This window comes from Stenella coeruleoalba, assembly GCF_951394435.1.
Source record: "Stenella coeruleoalba genome assembly, chromosome: 2".
Lineage (NCBI taxonomy): Eukaryota > Metazoa > Chordata > Mammalia > Artiodactyla > Delphinidae > Stenella > Stenella coeruleoalba.
This window is the reverse complement of record NC_137147.1, coordinates 24,636,591-24,662,442: the sequence shown is the minus strand read 5'-3', so window position 1 is coordinate 24,662,442 and position 25,852 is coordinate 24,636,591. Positions and strand designations below refer to the sequence as shown.

The 25,852-nt window shown below is 51.8% G+C and overlaps 1 protein-coding gene across 4 annotated transcripts in view; it reads left to right on the top strand.

The window, feature by feature from the left end:
- Positions 1-25,852, top strand: part of ADCK1 (aarF domain containing kinase 1) — a 113,010-nt gene that overhangs the window by 49,226 nt on the left and 37,932 nt on the right. For all 4 annotated transcript variants that reach the window (XM_079914847.1, XM_079914845.1, XM_079914846.1 and 1 more), the window contains exon 5: positions 22,741-22,899. In XM_079914847.1, the coding sequence (XP_079770973.1) occupies positions 22,741-22,899 (159 nt within the window). The remainder of the gene's footprint in view (positions 1-22,740; positions 22,900-25,852) is intronic.

The window sequence follows — 25,852 nt, the reverse complement described above, 5'->3', positions numbered from 1 at the left end:
CCTGATTGGTACCCAGCATTCCATCTAGTGGCCAGCCCCTTCCCTCCCACTGTTAGAAACCTCGCACAGGCTGCCTTGGAGCCTGTCTCCTGGGCTCCTTGAGCACCACCCTCCCAACAGACCCCCACGCTGGGGGCTGCTGGCAGCTCAGCGGGCAGTTTCCTGAGGCCCGTCAGCAGCACCTCCCATGTACTGTTGGTCTGATTCCGTGGAGGAGGGGGAGCCACGGGTGCCCAGGGCCATGAGTCGGCGGCTGTGCTGTGTCCAGGACCCACCGTGCCTTCCTCACTTGCAGGAAGGCAGCTGGACTCAACTTCCCTTGTCCTGGAGGAGGTGGGTATGGGATGTGTGCAGGGCTGAACATGCCCTGGGTTGGACTAGGGCTAGAGAAGAGCTTAGGACAGAGGTAAGAGGAGCCCCTCCTGCCCCCGGGGCTGATTCCACCTGGGGGCCCGCAGCTGGCAGAACACGTTCCTCCCTGATGACACAAGCCTCCGTGCTGTCGTGCTCCTTGCTGCCTTCTTTCCAATGCCGACCCAACTTCTCCCTGCCCATCTCTTATTTGTTCACACATATTTATGGAGTGCTCCTCTGTGCCAGGTACCACGCCAGCCCCCGGGGGTCCGTGCCCTCTGGGGCTCCTGCCCTGTTCTCGCACACACTGGCAGGGGCCGGCCGAGGTCAGCTCACCCTTTACCCCCCCTGGGCTGCTCTGCTGGCCTGCAGCTGAGGCGCACCCTGAGGGCTTCAGCTGTCTGTAGAATTGCTTCTTTCGGTCTTCTTCTGGCGTCTGGTTTCTTTGTCTCCCCAGACAGCACCCCTCCTCCCCAAGGCTACCGTGTGAGCGTTCTGGGAACGGAACAGAAGGAGCTGGAATGCGGGGTGGGGAGGGAGAGGGGGAGGGGACGGGGGGAGCTGACCACCCTCCCTCCCGACCTGGGCTCATCCAGCCTTCCCAGCAGCTCTCAATAAAAAATACATTTATATTAAAAACATAATGAAGAATAGAAAAACATTTTGCCCCCAATAATGCTGAACATCAAAAGGAGATTTTTATCAATTATGAGAGATTTTGGCCATAAAATGGTAATTTAACGAGTGGGAGATGGATGGCGGGAAGCATTCCTGTCAGCCGGGACAGATGGCGTGCCATTAGTCACTGGGTGAGAGACTGAGGCATCCACACTGGCCCTTCCTCCCCAGGCCTCCTGGCCCGGCTCCACCTCAGGCCCACACCCCTCTGCAGGCCTCCTCCTCTGGGGTGGGCGGGCGCCCATGCCGGTCTCTGGGGCGCCTACCGTCCGATTCTTCTGTAGCTCCTGGGTGAACCTTACCCAGCCTGGGCCACGTCCCTCTCACGCCTGTGGAATGGAGGCCCCCCGAGAGCAACTCAAGTGCTGCCCCCCGCCCCCTGCTTTCTTTCTAGCCCCATTGGCCTCTCCGCTCTTCACACAGCTGCACCTGGCTGCACAGGGTTTTCCCATCAACCTGCATTTGTACCTCAGGCCTGTCCTCTCATGGCCCTCCTTTATTTCTCAGGCTCTTTATCATCCTTTGATAAAGGATGATGAACAACATCGTGTGCACGCGTGCGCGCGCGCGCGCACACACACACACACACACACACTCACAAGTGAATGCCGCCCAGGTATCAGGCATCGCTTTAAAGCTTTCACATGGATCAACTCACTTCTCACTAGAACCCTCTGAGATGGATACCATTATTCCTAATTTTACAGGTAGGAAACTGAGGTACAGTGTCTGGTGAAGTGGGCCCCCTGGGCCTCCTCACGTACTCCCAGTCAGGATTAATGTCTCCTTTGCGCTTCCCCCGTTGCAGTTCTTTGTTGTGTTAGGATCGGTTGCTTTTCCATCTTGAGTCCCCTACGAGGCCTCGTGTGGGCTCTGCGCAGAGTAGGTGTTAGTAATGTGGTTGGGTTGACTTGTAGAACTACTTCAGATGCCCCTGTCCCCTTGAACTGGGCGGTCCTCTCACTTCAGCCTGGTCGTCTGGTCATCTCAGAGCTCGGTTTATGTTCTCAGGATGGCAGGTCTCTTCCCACTCATCTAGGGGTTTCCTCAGAGCTCTGTCCAGTGCTTGGCACACAAAAGATGCTTAATAATGGATTATAACACGCGCTGAGACACTCCATCCAGCGTAGGACATCGTGGTGTGGGGTTGTAGGGCCTGGGGTCCTTGGGGTAGCCAGCTCTGCGCCTGGCTCGGTACTGGCCCCCTTGTTCCCTGGGACGTTCCCCTATGAGCCTGTGGAGGGCTGGGCGAGGGTGTGTCTGGGGCTATCTAAACTACGGGCTGAGAGCCTTCCCTGGCGGTCCAGTGATTAAGACTTCGCCTTCCAATGCAAGGGGTGCAGGTTCCATCGCTGGTCAGAGAGCTAAGATCCCACATGCCTGTGGGCCAAAAAACCAAAACATATAACAGAAGCAATATTGTAACAAGCTCAATAAAGACTTTAAAAATGGTCCACATCAAAACCGCTCTGGACCTCTGAGGGAGCTAGACCTCACATTTCCTTTATCGGTCAGGCGCAGAGAGGTATACATCCTGAGTGAGTCTCAGCTGGGCTCAGAGAGGAGCGGGACTGGTATTTTCACCGTGGGCAGCGACACAGGGGAAGCCCCCATGTGCCTATCGCTAGGAGCCATGATGTAATGCTGGGGCAGCTACGCGCTGGAATGCTGCTTGTTGAGTGAGGCACATCCCTGTCACATGTCCAAGACACACAGCCACAGGGAAGGAACCTGGTCCCCCAGCACGAAGTGGAGCTGGCTGAGAGGGAGGGCGCAGGGCCACACCCTCCAGTGGAGCTCCTCCCCCGCAGGCCTCCTCCTGCTGCCGCTGCTACTCACAGGGCAGAAGATCATGGCTTGAGCAATGGTGATGGCCCCGTAGATATTACACAAGGCCTGGAACTTCTCATCTCTGCTATTGCACAGGACATAATACTGCTTGATGGTGTCCAGTGTCTCCTCCTCGCGCTTCAGTTTGAGGATGTTTGGGTCTGGGAGCACTTTCTGGGCACATTTCCAGACAGAGTCTTCGAAGGTGGCAGAGAAAAGCAGCATCTGCAGTTCCTGGGAAGCATCCTGCAAGGGAAGGCCCAGGTGTTCGACATGACTCCCACCGAGTGTTTCACTGGAAGGAACAGAAGCACAGTCTCCCCAGGCTTGGATGACCTGCGTCCCCAGGAAGGTGGCAAAGCAGGGAGGAGCACTGCAGGGAGGAGGGAGGAGCAGACGTGGGGCAGGGAAGGGTGGTGGTAGAGTCCCTAAGTCTCCTTCCTCAACCCGGGCTGGGGGTATGGTCAGTGCAACATGGAAATGGCCCACCAAACAGATGCCTCTGAAAGCTGCAGCGTAGAGAACCTGGCAGGGCCGAGGAGAGGAGGGTGAAGTAGAAGGAGATGATGCTGTGGATCAGGAGGCCGAGAAGCTCCTCCTGGCTCAGGAGCTCCTACCTCTGGGTGCGGATGCTCTGATCTTGGTGGCCCTGAGTAGCTATCATCACGTCAGCCTCATCCAGAACAAACACCTTGATCTTCTTGGGGTCAATGAACTTGAGCTTGGAGCACCAGTCCAGAACGGTCCCAGGGGTGCCAATGACAATGTGCTCACTGATCTTCTGACCTCTTTCCACTGTGGAGACAAGATGTGTTCTGTGGGTACTTCCGTGGCTAAACCCGCTTTCAAAATGAAAGCCTCCTTGCCCATCCTTCCAGAGCTAGAACAAGTTAATTCCAGATTTCCAACCACAGGGGTGTTACCCAAAAGTTTTGTGTTCTTCTACTATAAAATGGGCATGACACCTATCTCACTGCACTGTAGTCAGGATGAAATCCTACACAGTCAACCCTCCGTGAGTGTTAGTTTCCCTTTTTCTACTTCCTCCTGTAATTCCCCATCACCCAATTCTTTCTCGTTAGCATAACACTTATTCTTTTTATACCATCCCTTCACTCATGGTTCATTGATTTCCTTATAAATTGGTAGTTTTGAGTCCTAGCATCCTGGCCCAGTGATTTTTTGCTTTGTTAGATATTCTAATTGTGTAGACAGTTTTCCTAAGTACAAATTCTCTTTGATTGAAAAAAACACATTACTCTCAAACTATAGCTGGTGGGAGTTGAAACTGATATAACCATCTATCAAAATTACTAATGCATGTAGCCTTTGACCAGTGCTTCCACTATTACGAATCCATCCTGTATGTACATGAATATGTGTGAAATAACATATATGCAAGGATATGCTTTCATTAAGACATAACTAAGCAAAATATGACGCACCGAATGGATGACACCAACAAAAGTATAAAACTGTTCAGGAACTGATGTGGAACAATCTCCAAAATACATTATTAAATGTGAAGAAGAGGTTGCGGAGCAATCTGTATACCAATAGGGGCAAAAAAGAATACATGTAATATATGTAAAAAAAAATGGTCCACATCAAAAAAAGTCTTAAAAAAATAAAATAAAAAAATAAACTACAGGCCGAGGCTCAGTCAGGGTCTGGCTTCTAGAAGGAGCAAAAGGATCATTTCTGAGGCAGCGTGGCATGAAGGTCAATAAAACAGGCTCTGAATTCAGAGGGCCTTGCACACATCCCAAATGCTGCCCTATTCTAACTGTATCATTAGTTCTTTCTGAGCCCCAGTTTCCTCATCTGTAAACAAGAGCGGTAATAAAACCTTTGTATTAATAGGGCTGTGATGAGGATTGAAAGATTAACCCATGTAAAATGCAGTGCGCAGCGTGCGGTGAATCCCAGTAGCTGTTAGCTGTGGTTGTCATGTATGAGGTTGGGAGGAAGAACTGAAGCAATAAGACGGGACCCTCAGATTATATCCAGCACCTCACCTGGTACTTGGATCCTCCTGGGGTTTGACAAACACTGGATCTTCTCGTTCAGCCCTCATCTTCCAGCGGCAGCTGCTTTAGACACAGGTTATCCAAGAGCGTCACTAACTCATGTGTTGTAAGGGTTTAGAAATCATCTTGTTCAACCCCAGTTTTTCACAGATGAGCAAACTGAGGCTCAGAGAGGAGAAGTAACTTGCCCAGGGTGGCACAGCTGCTTAGTGGTAGAAGTAGGCCTAGCACCTGGGTCTCATGGCTCCTGATCCAGGGCTAGTGCTCTTGGACTGTTCTGTTCAGGGCTGGAAGCTTAGTGCCCAGAAGGAGAGGCCCTGCACAGGAAATGAGGCCGGTCTTGCTCTCAGCGAAACCCAGAGGGCCTCAGGTAGCTTCCATCCTACTTGGGACCTTGTAGTTTCCTGTGGACTTTCAGGAAGCTGTATTTTCCTAAGTTCATCCCTCAAAGGGATGGATTCTCTTCTTCGTATCCTTCTATCAGTCCTTGTCTGTGCTTTGGGGAGATTATACCCTTGCGCTTACCAGTTCACCTTTGGCCCACAGGCCATGCCTGGGGTGCTCCCCTTCTCTGGGATCTGTCCTGCAGGGTGGTGCCCAAACCCTCTGCTTAGCTGCTGTGTCTGGGCTGTTCTGTGGAGAAAGAAAGGGCCTCAGCTCATGGTGGTCCCACTCACTGACTCAGGAAGTTTGGGGCGACCACTTGCTGCTTTGCTCACTCAGAAAATACAGGTTTGTTGAGCAGCTGATAGGTTCTTACCTCTGTGCCAGTGCTGTGGTGGATACAGAAAATGTCAAAGCCATGTCACTCCCTCCCGCCTCCCCCCCCACCCCCCCACACCCCCCACCCCCCCACCCCCCCACCCCCCCACCCCCCCACCCCCCCCACACCCCCACCCCCAAAGCCAGGCAGACAAAACAATACACAGAGGGAGTAATTAGAGAACAATCAAGGCCTCACCTGTGGGGCTGATGAAGGAAAAGTTTGGGGGAAGTTCAGAAGGGGATTCTTGGAGGAGGTGGGCCTTGAGCTGGGCCTTAGAGGATGAGTAAGATTTAAGGAGGGAAAGTACGACAGCACATGAGGCCGGGCAGTGTGGTGGCGAGGGCTGACCACAGCTTGTTTTGTGCCAAGAGCAGACCAGTGGGGTTGGAATGACAGGGAACTTTGTTGGGGTGTATTAGTTTGCTAGGGCTGTTGTAACAAAGTACCACAAATTGGATGACTTATACAAGAGAACTCTATTGTCTTGTAGTTCTGATGACTGGAAGTCCAAGGTCCAGGTGTCGGCAGGGATGGTAACCTGAGGGCTGTCGGGGAGAATCTGTTCCCTGCCTCTCCCCTCGCTTCTGGGGTTTGGAAGCCAATCTTTAGGGTTCCTTGGCTTGTAGAAGCCTCACCCTGATCTCTGCCTTTGCTCTCACCTGGCGTTCTCGCTGTGTGTGTGCGCATGTGTGTGTGTGCGCGTGCACACGTGCGTGTGTGTGTGTCTGAATTGCCCCTTTTCGTAAACGCGGTTATGTTGGATTAGGGGTCCCACCCTATGCCAGCATGACCTCATCTTAACTAATTACACCTGCAAGGACACTGTTTCCAAATAAGTTCATGTTCTAACCCCCTAACTGGGGCTTAGGACTTTAACACCTGCGTATTCAGAGGACACAAACCAACCCATAACAGGTGGGTGCGTTGGGTCTTTTGTGGTTGTGAGGATCAGAACCCCAACTTGATCGAGCTGAAGCAAAAAGGCAGGTGTCCTGTCTAATGTAACCAACATCTTAGGAAGGCTTGGGGTGGAGTTGAGCCTTTGGGGAGCTCTTCCCGGACTCTTCTCTCTGTCTCTCCACTTCTTCCTGCAGGTCAGCTTCATTCATGTTCCCTCCATGACCGCCTGGCACTGGAAGCTCTCAGCCTCACCTCTTTCCATCTGTGGCCCCAGGAGGAATTCCCCCCCCACTCTAGTTTCATTTTATAAAATAAAGTGTCCCCCTTCTTCCCCCCAACTCATGTCTATCTGGAACCTGAGACTGAAATAAGGTTTTTGCAGATGTAATCAGGCAACTTAAGATGAGTTTACACTGGATTAGCGTGGTCCCCAATGACTGGTGTCCTTATTAGAACACCATGTGACAACGGAAGCAGAGATCTGAGTGATGTAACTATAAACCGAGGAACTCTGAAGATTGCTGGCAGACAGCAGAAACTAAGAAGATGCAAGGGAGCATTCTCCCTTAGAACCTTCAGAGGGAACGCAGGCCTGCCAGCACCTTGACTGCAGACGAGCTGAGCTTTTAGAACTGTGAGACAATATTTCCGTTGTTTTAAGCCCCTCCAGTTAGTGGTAATTTGGTGTGGTAGCCCTAATTAGCAAATACAGTTGTCTGTTCCATACGGACCAATCACTGTGGTCGGAGGAGGTGGGGTCTGTAAGATAATTACCCCCCTCATTTAAACGCCAAGGTTTAGAATTGGGGTCGGGTGGGGAGCAGCAAGGCAGAAGAAGGCATAAAGATGCGTAAGGCCAGCAGAACCGGACATGTTCATGTCAGCGGATGATAATGTTAGTTTCTTTTTATTTGGTACTTGCTGTGTAGTACACATTGGCAGGATGTTTTACAGATATTGCTTCTAACCCTTAACAATAATTCTGCAAGTGTGATAGAGTTTGCCGTTCCAATTTTCCATATGAGGAAGCAGAGACCCTGAGAGGTTAAGTAACAGCCACAGTCACGTAGCTAAAGGAAGCAGAGCCAGGCTTTGAACTCTGTTGCCTAAGGCCTTGCCCCTCCTGCATTCCAGCTGCCAGCCCTGAGGAGGGACTGGTTCTCGGAGGGCGTTAGAGTGGACATAAGTGTTGGGCCTTCATGTGTAGGCTTTAGGGGGTGGCCACAGGCCCCGGGAAGTAATGTTAAGTCAAATCAGCTAATAGCGTGTGTGTGTGCGTGCGTGCGTACGTGTGTGCAGGCTCCCGTGACTGATGGAAAAAGACATTTCGGGCAGAGTTGGCCAACATTGCAGGATGGATGGAGGGGCCCAAGGCAGGAGCTGTGGGAAGGGGCTCTTTCCATCATCTGCATATGGCAGAGGTGAACTCTCCCTACAGAGCCTTTTTTTAGCTGTCTCCTGGGGCTTGGGCAGGGCCAGTTCCTTCTCTCGCCATCCCCCTGGAGCTCCGAGCAAGTGTCCCGAGCTGGGCAGAGAGTCAGGAGGCTACAAGCCAGAGGATGAATGCCACGGTCACTGCTCTTGAAGGAGTTGGCCGGACAGCTGACCCCATGCCCTCTGGGACTGCTGGAGGGACTGCAGGGTCCTCATCTTCTCCTTGAATGAAATTGTGGCCGTTCCTCCCCTTCCCAGGGAGAAGGGGTGGGTCTCCACTTGCAACCCTCAGGGCTGGGGTTGGTGGTGTGGGCCGGCTGGATGTGCTCGCAGTGGTTTCTGTCTCCATGTGAGCCAAGCAGTTGTCTTTACTGGTGATGGCTGGTGGAGAAGCGATGATCTGGAGGAGTCCCAGGTTCTGCCCCATCCTACAGTGAACATAATTGCCAACCTTGGCCCAGTGCTCCTGGCGTGAGAGGTGCTCATCCTAGTTGGGGGTTCCCAGAATATGACTCCAAGAAAAGGGTTCCAGTGCAAGTGGTTTTGTGGGAAGCTCAGGGTCTTCCAGTAGGCAGTGGGAACGTGGTCCAGGGAAGAGAAGTCAGCCGGTGGCTGTGTGCTCTTAAACCAGCTGCGCCAGTGGGTGAATGAAGGTGAATGCTGTGGGGAGACTGGGAAACGGTGCTAAACAGTCACCTTAGAATCATCCCACTCAACAGCCAGAGGAGAGGGTGGGGTGTTTATACACCAGCTTTCTAACTTCCTGAGTGATGGCTGCTCCAGAGGGCTGTTAATTCCTGCGGCTTTGGAGGAGGAGTCCTCAGGCACAGATGCAAATACAGAGAATTGCAAATCAGGCCAGAGAAGGAGGAAAGATCTGAGGGAATGGGGGGACACTGGCAAACTTTGCAGGCATCATCTCCTGTAATCCTCACAGCTGCCCTATGAGGGGAAGTACTGTTATTCTTTCCATTTTACAGAGGAGCAAACCAAGACCAGAGAGGTTGAGTCACATGCTTGAGGTCACACAGAGAGTACCAGGCAGAGTCAGGAGCAGGAGCCAGGGCTGACTGCAGAACCCAAGCTCCTAACCACTGCGTTCCCTTGTTCTCTGTAAGGACCCCTGTGCTTTTCACAAGGTTTCATACTTCTGGCATTTGATGGATTTTCCCAGCATTCCTGAGTGGGAGGCGGGACAGGCAGATGGGGAACCTGGCAGGTCAAGGAACTGAATGTTTATTAAGTGTTTTCTCCTTCCTAGCATGTGTTAGGTGTTTTCAAACATAAGGTCTCACTTAGTCCTCACAATAGCTCAGCGAGGTAGGTATCCCTTTCCCCGTTTTTTCCAGATGTAGAAACTGAGACTCAGAGACGCTAAGTAACTTACTCAGTATCACACAGCAGGACAGTGGCTCAACTGGGAACTGAACCTTAGTGTTGTCTGACTCCAGAGACGCATACCCTTCATGGAGGCGAGGGGCTGGTTCAAGGCTGTGCTGATGGGCCTGTGGGACCCAGTCTGCCTCTGAGGGCCATGCTCTTGCCTCTGACATCAGCCCAGTCTTCCCCCTTGCCTTCAGCCCTGGGCTGGCCCTGGGCCTATGTTGCCTCGAGAGCCAATCAGATGGTAGCTGAGGAGGTGCTCTAAGGAGCCTGCTGGGAGGTCATCAGGCTCTCCTCTCCATCTCACCTCTGGACAAGGTGCTCCCCCTATGTGTGTGCAGGCAGGGGCTGGTGATGGGGGAGTGGGCTGCTCCCCCATGGACTTCTCCAGCTAGGAGCCCCCCTCTCCTCCCACTGCCCCCGTTCGCTGTCTACCTGATGCTGCTCCTTGGCAGCAGAGGGAGGCAAGCCCTCCACGTCCGCCTGATTTATGTTCATCGTTGAAACAATAATGTTTAATCTGGAAAGGGCTAATCAATTTTTTATGCTGATTATGAATAGGCCAGCTGTGCCTGCTTCTTTATTCATGGAGCTTTAGGAAAAAGCCCATGTCCCGGGCCAGGCTCCCCTGGTGAGTTCTGCTGTAGGGGCCCAGCTTCAAGGAGTGGTGCCTTGGCTGCCTGGCCTGTGCCACTTTGGAGGTGACTCTGTGTGTGTGTGTCTGTGTGTGTGTGTGTGTGTGTGTGAGAGAGAGAGAGAGAGAGAGTGAGACCAGAGAGGGTAAGCTGATTCCAGGTGGAGAACTGGATGTAGTGTGCATGGGTGCATGTCTGCCTGTGTAGAGGGTGGGATGGGCTGGGGAACAATTAGGGGAGCATTGGATGGAAGGTCAGTGTCACAGGGTCATAGAAGTGGGAGGGCACTCAAAGATCAAGTACCCTGACACCTCCTTTTACAAGTGAGGAATTAAGACCCAGAAAAGGTGAAGCAACTTCCCTAAGGTCATGCTGCTGGTTGGTGGCAGAGGTGGGGTTAGACCCCCCTACTCAGAGGACAGAACACTTTCCACAGCAGTACAAGCAGGGCAGAGTCAGAGAAAGGTACTGTGTGGGCTGCTCTCCTTGAGTTATTGACATCATACAACTCTGACATCTCGGAGGAGCTTGTATTTTAGGTACAGAATGAGCTGTAGATGTAACTTAATGAGAGGTTAAGACAGGCTGAGAGAAAGTTCTCTGAAGTTTGGGCTACAGTTTTCAGGTGTTCTGGGAATCAGGGAATAGGGTCTTAGGGAGGGGTGAGTTAGGACGCTCTCTGAAAGAGGAGAAACCTGAGTGGGACTTCAGTGCTGTAAAAGGAGAACGAGCAGAGAGGCCTGGAGAGGGCCTTTGGGCGGGTGGAGAGGCATGAGCTGACGGCAGAGGCAGGGCTGAGGATCTCAGGGAGGCGTCTGGATCTGAGCCAGACCAGGGAGCCTGTACCTCTGGGCCTGGGTGGTGTGGCTGCCCCACAGGCTGGGGTCCCGTGTGTGGACCCTCCACCTCCCTTCCAGGATGTCACCGATCTTTTGCTGATTCGTTTATTGGCTCAGCAGATGTTTACTGAGCTCTGCTGTGCGGGAGCCGGGGGTTACGTGCATGAACAAGCTGCCGTCATGGTGCTCATGATCCAGTTGTGGGGACGGCAGATGCTAAACAAGCGACCAGGAAAGTGAAAATCTAAAGACACTTGTGATAAATGCCACGACAGAGGAGGAGTGCTCTGAGTGTGGGGCTGGGTGGCCTTTCTGAGGACGTGAGGATTAAGCTGAGGCCAGAGGGTAGTTAGGGGAAGGGGAGGCAGCACAGAGAACAGAGAATGCAGAGGCCTCAGGGTGGGGAAGACAGTGGACCTGCCTGGGGGCAGATAAGGGGTGGTAGTGGCTGGACAGAGAGACACCCTGGAAGGTGAGGCTGGAGAGGTGCTGGGCCCGTTCGGGACAGCCGAGGTTGGCACTGACCGGCTCCCTGCAGAGGACGGCGCAGTCCAGCCTGCAGGCTTGCAGGGGATCAGGGTGGAACTGGGCGACCAGTTACGAGGCTCCTGTGGTTGTCCAGGCAAGAGGTGCTGGTGACTTGGACGAGGCGTGGACAGACGTGCTTTGGAGGCTGAATCAACAGGACTCAAGGATGAATCACGTGGGGGGGGGGCAGGGAGAGGGAGGTGCCACAGTGGACTCCTGGGGTTCTGACCACAGCACTGGAGGGGACGGTGCGGAGAGTGTATTAGCAGGTCAGCCTGCAAGCAGTTTGGGGAAGGGTCTTTCTACAGGGCTGGGGTTTGCACAGTGGCTCCCTCTCTCCTTAGTGGTCAGAGAAGGCCAGAGAGTCCACATGGGTTTGAGTAATTTGGGGTTCAGCATTGAGAGGCTGGGATCCAGCATTGGGTTCCTGGTTTCCAGATATTAAAAACGTACCCTAATCTGACGTGAGCTCTAGGGCTGTGTGTGTGTGTGTGTGAGAGTGTGTGTGTGAGTGTGTGTGTGTGTGTGTGTGTGTGTGTGTGTGTGTGTAATGGATTTTGTAGAAGGAGAAGCTGTTACTTCAACAGCTGGAACAGCTTCTGCAAATTAACTGTGTCATCAGCATTGTGATGAGGGGTCTCTCATGGGCCCCCACTGCTCCTCCCATCTTTGGTGTGTGAGCCGATGACAGGTAGTTGTGCGTGAGGACTGAAGCTCCTTGGGAAGAGGGGAAGATGCTGTTTCAGCCAAGCAGGTTTTAGGGTTTGGCCTGGGGGCTGGGAAGGAATGACATGTAGGAGGCAGCTGGGGGAGCAGAGGACACCTTGCCCTGGGAAGCGGGCGAGGACAGGACTGTGCCACCTGGCACAGCAGAACTGGAAGCAGTTAATGTGCCCTTCCTGTTTCCACATCTCAGGGTTTGCACTTGACCTGTGTTCCCCCCACTGCCAGTGCAACCTCTTGTCACATTCCCCAGCTTTCTAGCCCTTTCTCTGTCCTGGGAAATGCAGCAAAACAATAAAACCCGACTTGTACTGAGAGTGTTACACTAATGCTCTATTTCAGGGCCTGTTTTAGGTTCCTATTGCTGCTGTTAACGAATTACCACCAATTTAGTGGCTTAAAACAATACACGTTCATTATCTTGTTGTCCTGTGGGTCAGAAGCCCTGAAATTCAGGTGCTGGCTGCTGCGTTCCTTCTGGAGGCTCTGTGGGAGAATCTCTTTGCCTTTGCCAGCTTCTAGAGGCTGCCGGCATTCCTTTGCTTGTGGCCCCTTCCTCCATCTTCAAAGCCATCAGCATAGCTTCTTAAAATTTTTCTCTCTCTCTTGTCCTTTCACCTCTGTTTCTGTTGTCATATCTCTGCTCTGACGCTGACCCTTCTGCGTCCCTTTTATAAGGACCCTTGTGGTTCCATTGGGCCTACATGGGAATTCAGGATACTCTCCACATCTCAAGGGTCTTACCTTCATCACACCTTTGGGGATTGGGATATGGACATCTTTAGGGGGCCATTTTTCTGCCTACCACAGGGCCAGATGGTAAATATTTTAGGTTTTGCAGGCCACACACTCTCTGTTGCAACTACTTAATTCTGCCGTTGCAGGATGAGAGTGGCCATAGACAATAAGTAATGAATGGGCATGCTGTGTCCCAATAAAACTTTATTCATGGTCATGGAAATTGAATTGCACGTAATTTTCACATGTCACAAAATATTATTATTTTGATTTTTCTCTCTTAAAAATGTAAAAAAGTATTCTTTGCTTGTGGGCTACAGAAAAGCAGGTGGTGGCCTGGATTGGCCCATGGGCTATAGTTTCCTGGCCCCCTGCTCTAGATGCATAATATCCTTTAACCTTTAGAACTCCCCTACCAATGGGCATTATTATCACTCCCATTTGCAGAACGTTAGTGCAGCTAAGCAGTTTGCCCAAGGCCACTTGGCTATATGTTGGCAGATAGGGTTAGCCAGGCGTGTGCATGTTTCCCCCAAATGTGAGCTTTGTCTTCCCCGTAGATCCAGCAAGTCTGGGTTTACCTCCCTCTAAAATTCCTGGGCACTGCTTCTGTCACATGCAAAGTAAATCTGGGAAACTTCTTATTGGATGGAACACGCTCAGGTGTTATAGAAAGACCACAAGGGCTTTGGTACGTGAACCCTCTTGTTTGGGGCTCCGAGGCATAGGAACGCAGCTTGGGCTCATTTGCTGTGTGTTATTTCGCCACCTCCCAAAGGCTAAGGAAGTCTGTCCTGACAGCAAATGGTGCCGCTGTAAGCAAAGAATGCTTAGGCTTTAGTTGTTTTTTTTTTTTGCACTACGCGGGCCTCTCACTGTTGTGGCCTCTCCCGTTGCGGAGCACAGGCTCCGGACGCGCAGGCTCAGCGGCCATGGCTCACGGGCCCAGCTGCTCTGCGGCATGCGGGATCCTCCCGGACTGGGGCACGAACCTGCGTCCCCCGCATCGGCAGGTGGACTCTCAACCACTGCGCCACCAGGGAAGCCCTTTAGTTTTTCCCTTCCTATATTTTTGGGTGTAGGAACAGCTGAAGGTTGTTGGGAGAAGGCCTTTGGGGTTTCGTGAGGGTGAGCCCATCTGGTTTTAGAAGTATGAATGCGAGTCACTGTGGCCTGGCTTTCTCCGCCGTGGGCATGAGCTGTGGATGAGGACCTCCTCAACCAGGGGGAGACCCGGGGAGCCCAAGTGGGCCTGGATTCCAGGTTGGGAGTTGGTGGTCATCTTCTCTCTGGCTCTCTGCTGTCTCCATACCTTATTCCCCTTATTCATGGTTCACACAGGCTGTCCCCTCTGCCTGGAAGGCTCCTCTTTCCTTTCTTCAGCTAGTTAACTAGTGAACTGGCTCCTCATCCTTCGGAGCTCAGTTCTTTGTCTCCTTCTCCAAGAAGTTCTCCCAGCCTGGGTTTAATCCTCTGGACAAAGGCTCTTATGGTACCAGCTACCCTCCCTCTTCATGCACTTATCAGAGCTGGCCGTTTATCTTTCTTTGTGATCTCGTGATTAATTCCTGTCTCCCTATTGGACTTCATGTTCCTGTAGTAACTCCGGAGGCTGGTGGCCGTACCCAATTTGGACTCACTCCCCATTGAGTCCCCACTGACCAGCACAGGGCCCTGCACATAGTAGTCACTCAACAAGCATTTGTTGGATGAATAAACGAATGACCTTTAGGGAATATATTCTACTCTGTACAATGGGGGTGATTGTATCTCCTCTACCTTAACCTTAAGAGAGGGTTGAGAATTACATAAGAGCAAGATATTATGCAAATACAAGGAATTACCCATGGTTGAGCATTCAGTGCCTGCAGAGCAAAGATATCCTGACATCCCTTATTCCAACCAAGCTCAAGTTCAAGGAAGAGTCCTCACACGGGCAGGCATGCGGTGGAGGGTGTAGAGCTCAACCTGCCCGATTCTTGGGTCTGAGCTCCTGGCACCACCTGTCTCTGGACCCTGGGATGGGGTGTGAGCACTTGACTCACGGGCGCTCTGCAGCTCCACGGACAGCTCATCACCTCTGTACTCTGATCACCCAGGGGATGCCTGCCCTGGTGGGGCCCTGGCTGTGGGAGTCCTCAACTTCATACAGCACTGCCTAGGATCTCTGGTATCTTTACCCCAGAGATCTCTGTCACAGGCAGAGACATAGACCTGTCACCCTGTGCAGCTGGACAAGTTATTAAGATGGGAAATGTTGAAAGATTAGATTTATGACAGCCAATGGTGGGTTATGAACAATAATTTATCAAATGTCAGTGCCTGCAGCCTACAATTTACAGAAGGTTTGCTTAAACTGAGAAGATCTGATTGGACTGTGCCCTCCCCCACCTCTAATGAATGACAGATCTAATGGATGGCTTTCCGGGCTGGCCGGCCACACTGGGTGTTTATCTGCTTTTTATTAATCATTATTATCACAACATTTCCATAGAGTCCCTCTACCCACAGCTCTCGAAGTGCCCAGCCACCTTGAGGGAACTGTAGCCACTTCCGGGAGGTGTTTTAGCTATCCTGGATCAGCTGGAAGGCCTGGAGTCCCCTCACCAGGAAGAGGATGGGGAAATCAAACCTCACATCCATTCATTCACTAGGAAATACATACTGGGCACCAGTTGTATGCCAGGTGCCTTGGATGCAATGCTGAGCAAAACAGAAGTCTATCATCTAGAAGGAAAGAGGGAGATGAAGCAAATATAAATTGAGGCAAAAGTGCAGTTGTGTAATTGCTCTTGAGGAAGGCAATGAACTCTGAGAATGTACACAGGGAGGCTTCCCTGAGGAGGTGACAGTTGAGCTGTGATTTGAAGCATGGGTAGGAATTCCCTCGATGAAGAATTCCTATTCATTCCTTCTAGGCAGAGGGGATGGCACGTGCAAAGGCCCTGGGCAGTGAGGGAGTATGCTGGTGGTCAAAAGAGGCCATCTCTTCAGGGCAGATGGATCTTGGGGAGGGCAGAGGGAGGAGAAGGGGCAGGACATGTAGGCAGGGTCAGACCCTGTGGGTCGTGCTAAAGATTTTGGCCCTGGGAAGTTGGTGAAGTAGTTGAAGCAAGAAGTGACGTGATCAGTTTATGTTTGGAAAACTCCCCTTAGCTGTATGGGGAAGAGGGCTTGGCACAGAAAGGAACATGAGTGGGCAGACCAGTTAGGTGTCTTTGGGTGAAAGAGGGTGGTGGCTTTTACTCACTGACAGAACAGACCTGAGAGCCTCCTTGTCCAGTGCTCTTTTCATTAGACCACTGTGTCCTCCTCATGGAGGCATCAGATGGGGCACCCACTACTCCTGCTACAATTATTGGGGGTCTTCTGTAGGCTCTATTCTAGACCCTTTATGTATGTTGTTTCATACAACTCTATGAGGTAGGTACCCAAATTCCCATTTTACAGATGAGGAAGCTGAGGTACAGAGGGATTATGTCACTGCCGAAGCTGATGCACCTTGGAGCCAGAACTTGAGTAGGGGCAGTTTGACCCAGAGCTGGCATTGGAATCACTATGCCTTGCTGCCTCTCAGATCCGACTGTCCTGACCAGCAGGTGGGCATTCCCAGGGAGCACGCCCATGGCCATCCTAGGGTGGGCTGCTCCTGGCTTCTTGCTTCTCCTTCTGTCAGCTACTTGTTACCATCCCGCAGGAGGAAAGAAGCTTGGTCTGACCTGTGACGCCCTCGGCAGAGCCAGGTAGATGATTATCCTGTACCTGGAGGCTCTTCGGCAAATTGGTAAGAGTTTAGCATCGTGCCAGCCTCCTTGCAAGAACTTAGACAGGAATGCTGTTTTGTAATTTCTGGGGAGGACCCTTGTTGAGAAGGGCCTCAGGTTCTGCTGTTGGCCTAGCTTGGCAGTAGCAATAGCTAACGGCTCTGCAGAACCAACACTTTGATCTTTTAGCACCCCAGAAATAACACAGATTCCATGGAAAACAGGTTCTAGGTGTCCTTGAGCTATTATTGTCATTACGATTTTTATTATAATAAATTGTTCTGAGTGGGAAGCTGGAGATGGGGCTGCACCCACCTTGAGGCAGGGCAGCTATTGAGTGGGGAGACGGAGAGACACCTGGATGCCTTGTCCCCTCCCCTGACCCCCCAGGGTCTACATGGCGATATTGGGGGTCCCCTCTTCTTACCTTGCCTGAAGGTCCTTTCAGGGTTGGGTTAAGCAGTACTGGGCAGGGGGCACTCTCTCCAGCAGGTACTGCTAAAATGCAGGTGTGTTTTTCAGAGGCTGTCGCCTTTTTCTAGTAGGACATTCGGCTGCACCAAGGTCTCCTCATGGCTAGGGACTGCCTGTTTTGTTGGCCCATGTTCCTAGCATGGTGTTTGTCATTTGATGGGCCTGCAGTAAATATTCATTGGCTTAGGCTAAGAAGTGGCAAGTTGGTTTCATTTCATACGTTAACTTTTGTCGGTTGGTAGCGGCTGCGTGGAACCCTGGGTTGAGAGAGATTTTGAGGCATCATCTGGGCCCAGCAGGAACGAAGGCTGTGATGGATTCGTGATGTCTGGCAGGGTGTGCTTGGGGTACATTAATCAGCTATTGCTGCATAACAAATTACCCCAAAACTTAGTGCCTTAAAACAACAGACATTTGATATCTTACAGTTTCTGCGGGTCAGGAATTTGGGAGTGGCTTTACTGGATAGCTTTGGCTCAGTCTCTTCGTGAGGTTCCAGTCAAGATGTTAGCTGGGGTAGAGTCATCTGAAGGCCTGAGTGGGGAGGGAGGAGCTGCTTCCAAGATGGCCCACTGTCGGCAGGAGGCCTGGGTTCCTTACCACGTGGACCTCTCCACAGGTTGCTTGAGTGTCCTCGTGACATGGCAGCTTGCTTCCTCCTGAGCAAGCATTCCAAGAGAGAAAGCAAGGAGGACATCTTGGTGACAGTCTTGGGAATTGGACACCGTCACTTCCTCCATGTGCTGTTTGCTAGGAGTGGGTCATTAAGTCCTGCCCCTACTTGAGGGGCAGGAATTGCAGCAAAATGGGGTATCAGCTGATAGGGTGACTGTGAGGTGTCGGGGTTCCTGGTGCTGAGAGGAGGGATGGATTTTCTGCCCAAGGCAGACATCAGACATCAGTGTTTTGGCAGAGTCCTAGCGAGCTAGAGCTCTATTGTCTGCCTCAGGCTGGGGTGGGTATGGTTCACTCCAGCCACTTCATTAGCACGGGGACTTGTCCTTCCCCCCATCAGGCCGCAGTGGATGGCTGCTGGCACCCAGCCAGGTGTGGGCTGGGCCATCTCAAGACCTTGAGAGCCAGATGTTGTTTGCTGCTGATGCCATGGTAACCTGCTTAGGTGCCCTGGGCAGTCTTCCTGGCTCCTAAGTGGGAACTGCCTGGCCTTGGCATCAAGGCCTGGATTTGCTTCTGTCTACATGCGGAGCTGGCCAGTTCAGGGTGTGCTGGATTTCTTAGCATTATCTTTTGGTGATGGCGTTTCTGAATCCAGAATATGTCTGATGTGAATGAGCATGGGGACAGCAGGATAGAGTATTTGAAATTGGACCATCTTGGAAAATCTGGGACATCCCCCATCTTGTGACTGATGGGCCGGTCCCCATGAGGCTGGGGCTGCCTGGGCTGCAGGCTCTGGTGGGGCTGGCTAAGAGACCCAAGTGAAACTCCCCCCAGGGGTCATGTTGAGGCTTCTCTTGAAGGTCCTGACTTCCGGCCTCCTTATTTTGGGCTGAATGAGGACCTGGCCAGTGCTTGGCGGCTTAACGTGGCATTTTGGAAACATTGCCTGGTAACCTGGCTTTATGGGAATCCTCCTGGTTGATTTTCTGGAGGGTCTCTCACTTTGCCCAGTACTAGGGCATCATGTCACGTGGTCTCTTGATTCTTGGACCCCAGCTGAAGGCAGTCTGCTGACATTTTTTTTCTTCCTGTTTTATTGAGATATAATTGACATCCATCACTGTATTAGTTTAAGGTGTACAGCGTGATGGTTTGACTTACATATACTGTGAAATGATTACTGCAATAAATTTAGTTAACATCCATCATGTCATATAGACGTGCTGAAGTCTTAACCTGAGCCCCTGGTGAGCTAAGCCCCTAGGAGGTGACAAATTTCTTCTTGCCCTTCTCCCCACCCCTTACACACACACACACACCACACACACACACACGTGCGCACACCCCGCCCCCCCTCCCCAGACCATACAAAGCTAGAGAAACTTTTTCCCTGATTATTTTTCCTTTTCCAGACAGGGACATTGATATATTTGAATCATGGGCTGACAGTAATTAAAAATCACATAACGTCATTTTAAAATGTAGTTGTTTTAGTTAATTGATATTGCCGCCAGACCCAGAGGGAGAAAAAAAAGAACAGGGGAAAGAAAGCCTTAGAAGGGGAGAGAGGTTTCTGCGAGTGACTGGAGGCAGCTGAGGGCCCTGCTTGAATCTAATTGCTGCAAGTGCTGCAGGTTGTTTCTGCTAATGGTTTTCTGCTAAAGGTCTGGGGGATGAGGCCTGATTGGAGGGGGGTGACGTTTGTTTCAGCTGCACGAGGGGTACAATTCTGCTTTCGGGACAGGGTCTATTTTTCCTTACTCTCTATCAGCATAAAGTACTTCCAGCGAACACTTTGAATCAAGGTTCCATTTAGAGATACTTTATTCATATTTAATTACAGCCTGTAGCCCCAATCTTTAATTACAGTTTTTTATAAGCCGGCTAGGAACAGTCACTAGCAATCAATAATTGTGTGTGTGTGTTGTGTGTGAGTGTGTGTGAGCACAGGAGGGTGTGGGTGTCTGACGTGCTTCCTGATAAAGGGGAAGAGGATGGCTGCAGGGGCCCCCCGGAGGTGGTGGGAGTGCATGGATGGGGTGGGGTGGGCGGGGTATCTGCCCAGCAGGTTCCCTGCGCCGATGGGTAGTGCATCCTCACTTGCCATGCCTCTTTGCTTCCACTGGTCAAATTGAGGATTTGGGCAAGTCCTCACAGCTGGGCCTCGTTCAGGGTGCTGAATGGGCACCTGGGCTTTGGTGGTATCTTGGGACGCCCCTGACCGCTGGTGGGAGCAGGGAGCTGTGGGAGGCCCCCCTCCCCATTCCCTGGGGATATGGGGGACCAGTCTTCCTCTTACCCTGAAGATTGGGACATGCTTGCCTTGATGCGTTCCTCCCCCCGCCTCCCCGCCCCCTGCAGCGCTCCTGGCAGCTGTTCCTGCCACACAGCCCCAGTGATGCCACGTCACTCTTCAGTTGCAGTGACTCTGCAGCGTCCCTGCAATGACTCTGATTTGAAGACTGGTTGTCCTTCTCAGAGAACGAGCAAGTGTTCCCAGGGAGCCAGGCGGAGGCTTGGGGTGGGAGTGGGGTCAGATGACCCCCAGGTCCCCTTGCCCATCCTAGCTGCCGGAGGTGAGGGTCTGAGTTCACAGCTTTTCTCTAGAAAACATTCTCCTTGGTGCTCCTTCAGGAATTACCAGAGGCTTTCCAAGGAAGTGGTGTTGATCTCATTATGTTACGGACAGGAATGTTGCTGAAGTTCCATCTCCCTTCGGTTCCTGGATCCCAGTCCCAGCAAGAGGGTGGGGAGGAAATGGAACTCTCATGTACTGGCCTCTTGGGGGTACCGGGCACCATGCCCAGGTTTCTTTCATCTATCCCCGCTGGGGCCTGAGAACACACTGTGTCAGTCAGAGCCCCTTCAGTTGTGTGTGACGGAAAACAACTCAAACTACCTTCAGCAAAAAAAAGATATTCTAGGGCGGGCATCCAGGCATGGCTAGACCAGGGGCTCAGCCATTGTGACCAGGATTCACTCTCTCTCTTGACTCTGCTTTCCTCTTTGTTGCTACTGTGTGACCCCTGGTAGCTCCAGGCTTCAAGTTCAATTTTCAGCTTCAAGTTGAGCAGAAAGAAGGAGAAGCACTTCTACAGTTTAAGCAAAAGTAAAACAATTGAGTCTGATTGGACCACTTGGGTCAATCTCTGATGTAATCAGTGTGGCCTGAGGTACCTGGGGTTCTGAATGATCAGGCCAGGGCCTCACCCCACTCTGGAGTAACAGGTGGAGTCCACCTAGGTAAATCCCACTCGTGACATGTGCTTTCATGTGTGAGGCCTTTGGAATAGTAGCAGTGTGGGAGTAGGATGGTCCAGCCATTTCAAAAGGAGGAAAGAGTTGATACAATCCCTCTCCGATAGAAAGAATAGTGGATTCAGTCCTTCAACAGTATTTGTTTAGCACTGACTAGTTCCAGTCCTGTTCTAACTGTAGGGAAGTCAGCAGCAAACAAAACAGAAAAAAATTGCTGCCTATTTGGAGCTGATGTTCTAACGCGCTATAGGGCTGACGGCCCTTTCGTTCTTAGTCTAAGCCCAGGTCCAGGATAAAGCGTTCTTGTGTGGAGAGACCCAGGGTGATTCAGGCGGATGATGTGGGAAGAATCTGGCCCTTAGGGAGCCCAGAACTCACGAGGGAGGGAAAAAGGCAAGTTGGGGAAGGGGGCAATAGGAGGGGTGCAAATAAATACCCAATAAGGAAGAAAGGGGACGGGAGGCCAATCTGTACCCATCTCCTGTGACAGAAAAAGGTAGGCCCCTCCCGTGTTGCCTGGACCTTTGGCCCCCGCAGGATGTTGATAAATGGCATGGAGTTAGTGAAAGCTACCAAAATGATGACAGGACTGGAGGGAGTGATTTATGAGATGAGATTAGCAAAGTGACGGTGCAGCCTAGCAAACAAAGGGATGGGGTGGTGGCCGTGGGTCGTGTGACCTCTGAAGTCCAAGGAGAGGGGAGGGGCTGAGGGGTAGGATGGAGTGGCTGCTGCCGAAGGGGGACGAAGAGAGGCAGCAGGGGCACGGACTGAGTGGACCTCAGCATGAGAGCCTGGGTGGTGTGAGAAGGAGCGGAGGCACGTGGCATACATATGCACATTTGCGTGCGTGCGTGTGTGTGTGTGTGTGTGTGTGTGTGTGAGTGAATGTCTGGCCTTTCCAGAATTGTGAGACTATACAGGGAATTCAAGAAATGGAGGGGATGAGAATTTCAGACCTGGACAATTTTGCAAAAGGCTTCTGGGGCCCTTCTTCCCATCTGGTAGAATATTCATGTCTGGACCATCTATCTGACCACTCAAGTCAGACAGACCTTTCCTTCAGGAGAAATGGCATTTCTAAGAGGGAAGGAGGGGAGGAAGAAGGGAAGAGAAGATGGAAGAGTAAGGGGTATATGTTCCATTTCACAGAGAAAGTGAGGCAGAAGGGGCAGGGGTCTGCCCAAGGTACTCGGGGTGGCATCACGCCTGAAGACCGAAAGCAGGGCTCTGGTGTGCAGAGACCTCTGCCAGGTGGCTGGGTCAGGAGTGGACTTGGGGACCCATGTTGAGGCTCAGGCAGCAACAAGTGGTAGCTGTTGGGTTTGGAGCCTCTAGCCTGGGCTTCCTTGAGCTTTCCGGATTGGCGGGTTGGAACATCTTCCATCGGATCCCCGGGCTTGGGCTGCCCTGGGCCCAGGTTCTGTTAACTTTTGATCATATCCATATGTGAGAGCCTCGGAGACACAATGGTGAGTAATTAAATAGGTGGATGACGCACGGTTCTGAACACTCGAGATGGCACTCTTTTGGCTTTACATGGAGGTGCTCAGGGTACCCCTGCACAGGTATGAGACCCACCCTCCACGTGTGTTTTCTGTCTTACTCCCTGCCCTGGTGGCTGGTGTGAATTTCCGTGGCACTAAAGGGCCCAGGCAAAGCAACTGATAGAGGAGAAAATCTGTCTTGGGGGCACTGGGCAGTGCTGGCCCTGGCCCATCCTCCTGGCCCCTCTCACTGAATTGCGTCATCTTAATTGCTCTGTCCTCTCTCCACTCTTGACAGATTCATGATTTGTTCGTGAGCTTTGATGACACCCCTCTGGGAGCTGCCTCCCTGGCCCAGGTCCACAAGGCGGTGCTGCATGATGGGCGGACGGTGGCCGTGAAGGTCCAGCACCCAAAGGTGCAGGCTCAGAGCTCAAAGGACATTCTTCTGATGGAGGTGAGAGCCTTCCACCTTCCCCTTCCTTCATACTCGTTCTACATTTCCCTGGGATCCAGGCAGTCCCAGTGAAACTGGTTCAAGGCCTATAGTTTGGAGTGTGGCCCTTTGAGCAGCAGAGTGAAAGAGGAGAGCTGGAGACCACAAAGGAGGTGTCATGACAGCGCTGTGACCAGGGGACCCGTGGCAGGGTTGCTTGATTTTTGATTCATTCCTGGGAACTGTCTGTGGGTGGTCTCAGAACACGGTGGGCATCTGCTGGGGCCAAGGAGACCTCAGGGGGATATTGTAGAAATGAGACGACCCACAGGTGACTTCCTTGGGGGTAGAAAAAGTTACTTCCTAATTTGTTAAATTATAACAAAAGGGAGCATGTGGTCAGTCAAGGGATGTGGAAATGACAGGCAGATCGCATAGAAATATTTATGCAGTTTGCACATTTGCTTCCCTGCTACTTTGCTTTGAATGAACAAAACGTGTCTGCCCTAAAATGGCCCTGGGACAGCTGTAGTGGGGACTGTGCCTCTGGACTTTCTAGCTCCATGCTTGGAGCAAGGAAAAAGGGTGAGCGACCCGGGTTGGGGCGGTAGCCAGCACCCCCAATGGAGGTCAGCAGTCTGCCTACCCTGCCAGCTTGTCCCTCTCCTTCCTCTTCTCTTTCCCTTTCCTTGGTTCCCTTTCCTCACTTTGGACACTTAGTTTACTCTTCCAGCTCACTTTGGCTAAACTTAACACGTACATAGGACACAAGAGTGAGTGACCTGCATCTTCATCTTCAGGGGAGCTCCCCATTTAGTGGGGCAGACAGGCTTGTACACAAAACAGCCCTTGACTATGAGCTCCGTCAAAGGGGTGTTTGCAGAGTGCCGTGGAGCCCTGCGCCTGGAATGTTGGGGGCATCAGGGGGGCTTCACCAAGGCACCCACGAGACAGCCGGGCAGGGGAAGGATGACCCAGCCTGTGTGAAGGCCCCGAGTCTTAGGGGAGCAGGGTGTGCTTGGAGAGCTTCAGCTGGTTCAGATGGAACGAGCTGGGCGTGGGTGCAAATGAGGCTGGGAAGGTAGGCAGGACAGAACATGAAGGGCCTCGTATTCCAGGCTCAGGCGCAGAATGGTATACATAGTAAGTACGTATTTACTGTGGAACCGAGCAGATCTGATTTTCTTTTGTAGTCAGTGGGGAACCATTTAAGAATTTTAATCAGGGGAATGTCGTGATCAGATGTGCCTTAGAAATAAAAGTCTGTTGACAGTCTGGAGGATGTATTGGAAGGCAGAAAGACTGTAGCCAGGGAGACTAATTGAGGGGCTGCAGCCTTGGTCTGAGAGAGAAAAGATGATGCGAACCCAGGCAGTGTAATGGGGGTGGAGGAGAGGCATGGATTCACAGGGTGGAATCATCAGGACTTTGTGACCAGCTTTACATGGGATGGGGGGAAATACTGGTATGAATGAAAATGAAAACAAATTGTAAGTTTCTGGCTTAAATGATTAAATTTAGGTGCCTTTAACGATGTGTATCAGTCGGGATTCAGTTGGGGGAAAAAAGAACTTGCTCTAGGTATTTCAGAGGGAATTTAAAACAGAACATGGGGTTCACAGGGCATGGAATTGCTGAGAAGCCAAGTGGAATGGTGAGATAGTCACCAATAGCGGGAAGCCACTGCCACCCTCCAGGTGGAGGGACAAGGAGGAGAGGTGGTTCCCTGGAGCCCAGGTGCTGGGGGCACCTGAGGGGAGTGGATCACAGACCTCGGGCCTGTCACCTGGGGTTGGAGCCACAGATGCTGTTTGAGGCAGTGGGTGTTTCACCTCCTCCTGTTCCCCCCGCCCACTCCCCTGTATTCCACCAAACCTAGCTGGAAGCCGGTTGGCAAGGGAGCCTGGGGAATGTAGTTTCTTATGAGATTAAGGGGGTGGGATGGATGTCAGAGCAAGTGGAGTGGGTGACGGAGCAACTATGTTCTGTAAGACATTGCCGTCAGCAGTTTTAGATCAGGATCTCTGTCGGTCTGCACTTCAGGCTGGAAATACAGATTCTGGATTTATCAGCAAGGAGACTCATGGGAGCTGAATCTGGGGCAGTAGCTGAGATGACTTAGAAAAGCTATATAGAGTAAAAATAAAAGGAGGGGGCAAAGAAAGAGCTGTGAGGAGCATCATGCCCAGGAGGATGAGTTCCGGAGGGAACTAAGAAGGCATGGTCAGAGGGATTAGAGGAGAGCCAGGGCTGAGCAGCTATGTCCAATGAGAACAATGTAGAGAAGAGAGCACTGTCAGTTATCTAGCATCCCAACTGATACAACCACTAGTCTGCGTGGTGAACCACCTGAAAACGCAGTGGCTTAAAACACCAGTCGTGTATTTTCCTCATGACTCTGCAACCTGGGCAGGGTGTGGCAGGGAGACTCATCTCTGTTTTATTTGGCGCCAGCTGGGGTGGCTTAACTGCAACAGGAGGACCCACTCACACGGCTGGCAAGTTGGTTCTGGCTGTTGGCTGGGAGCTCAGCTGGGGCTGTGGATCAGGGCCTTAGACCCTCACCAAGGCCTCTCCAAGGCTGGTTGGGCTTCCTCACAGCATGGTGGCTGGGTTCTAAGAGGGAGTGTCCCAAGAGAATAAGGCTGAAAGCACATCATAGTTTTATGACCTAGCCGTGGCAGTCACGCAGGTTACTTCCTCCTTTATTGGTAAGAGCAAGAGTCACAAAGTCCCCCTTGGTTTAAGAGGCAGGGAAATAGACTCTGCCTCCTGATGGGGGAGTGGCACGGTTCCAGAAGAGCATTAGAGGGGGAGGTATTGTTGCAGCCATTTTGGAAAATATAATCTGTCAGAATTACGGCATGTTGTCAAATGCAATATAAATTTGTGAAGCTCTGGAAAGAGTATTTTGGGTTTGGCGACTTAGAGTTCTTGGGAAGAGCAGGGAGAGTGGGGTGAGTGGGGTGGAAGA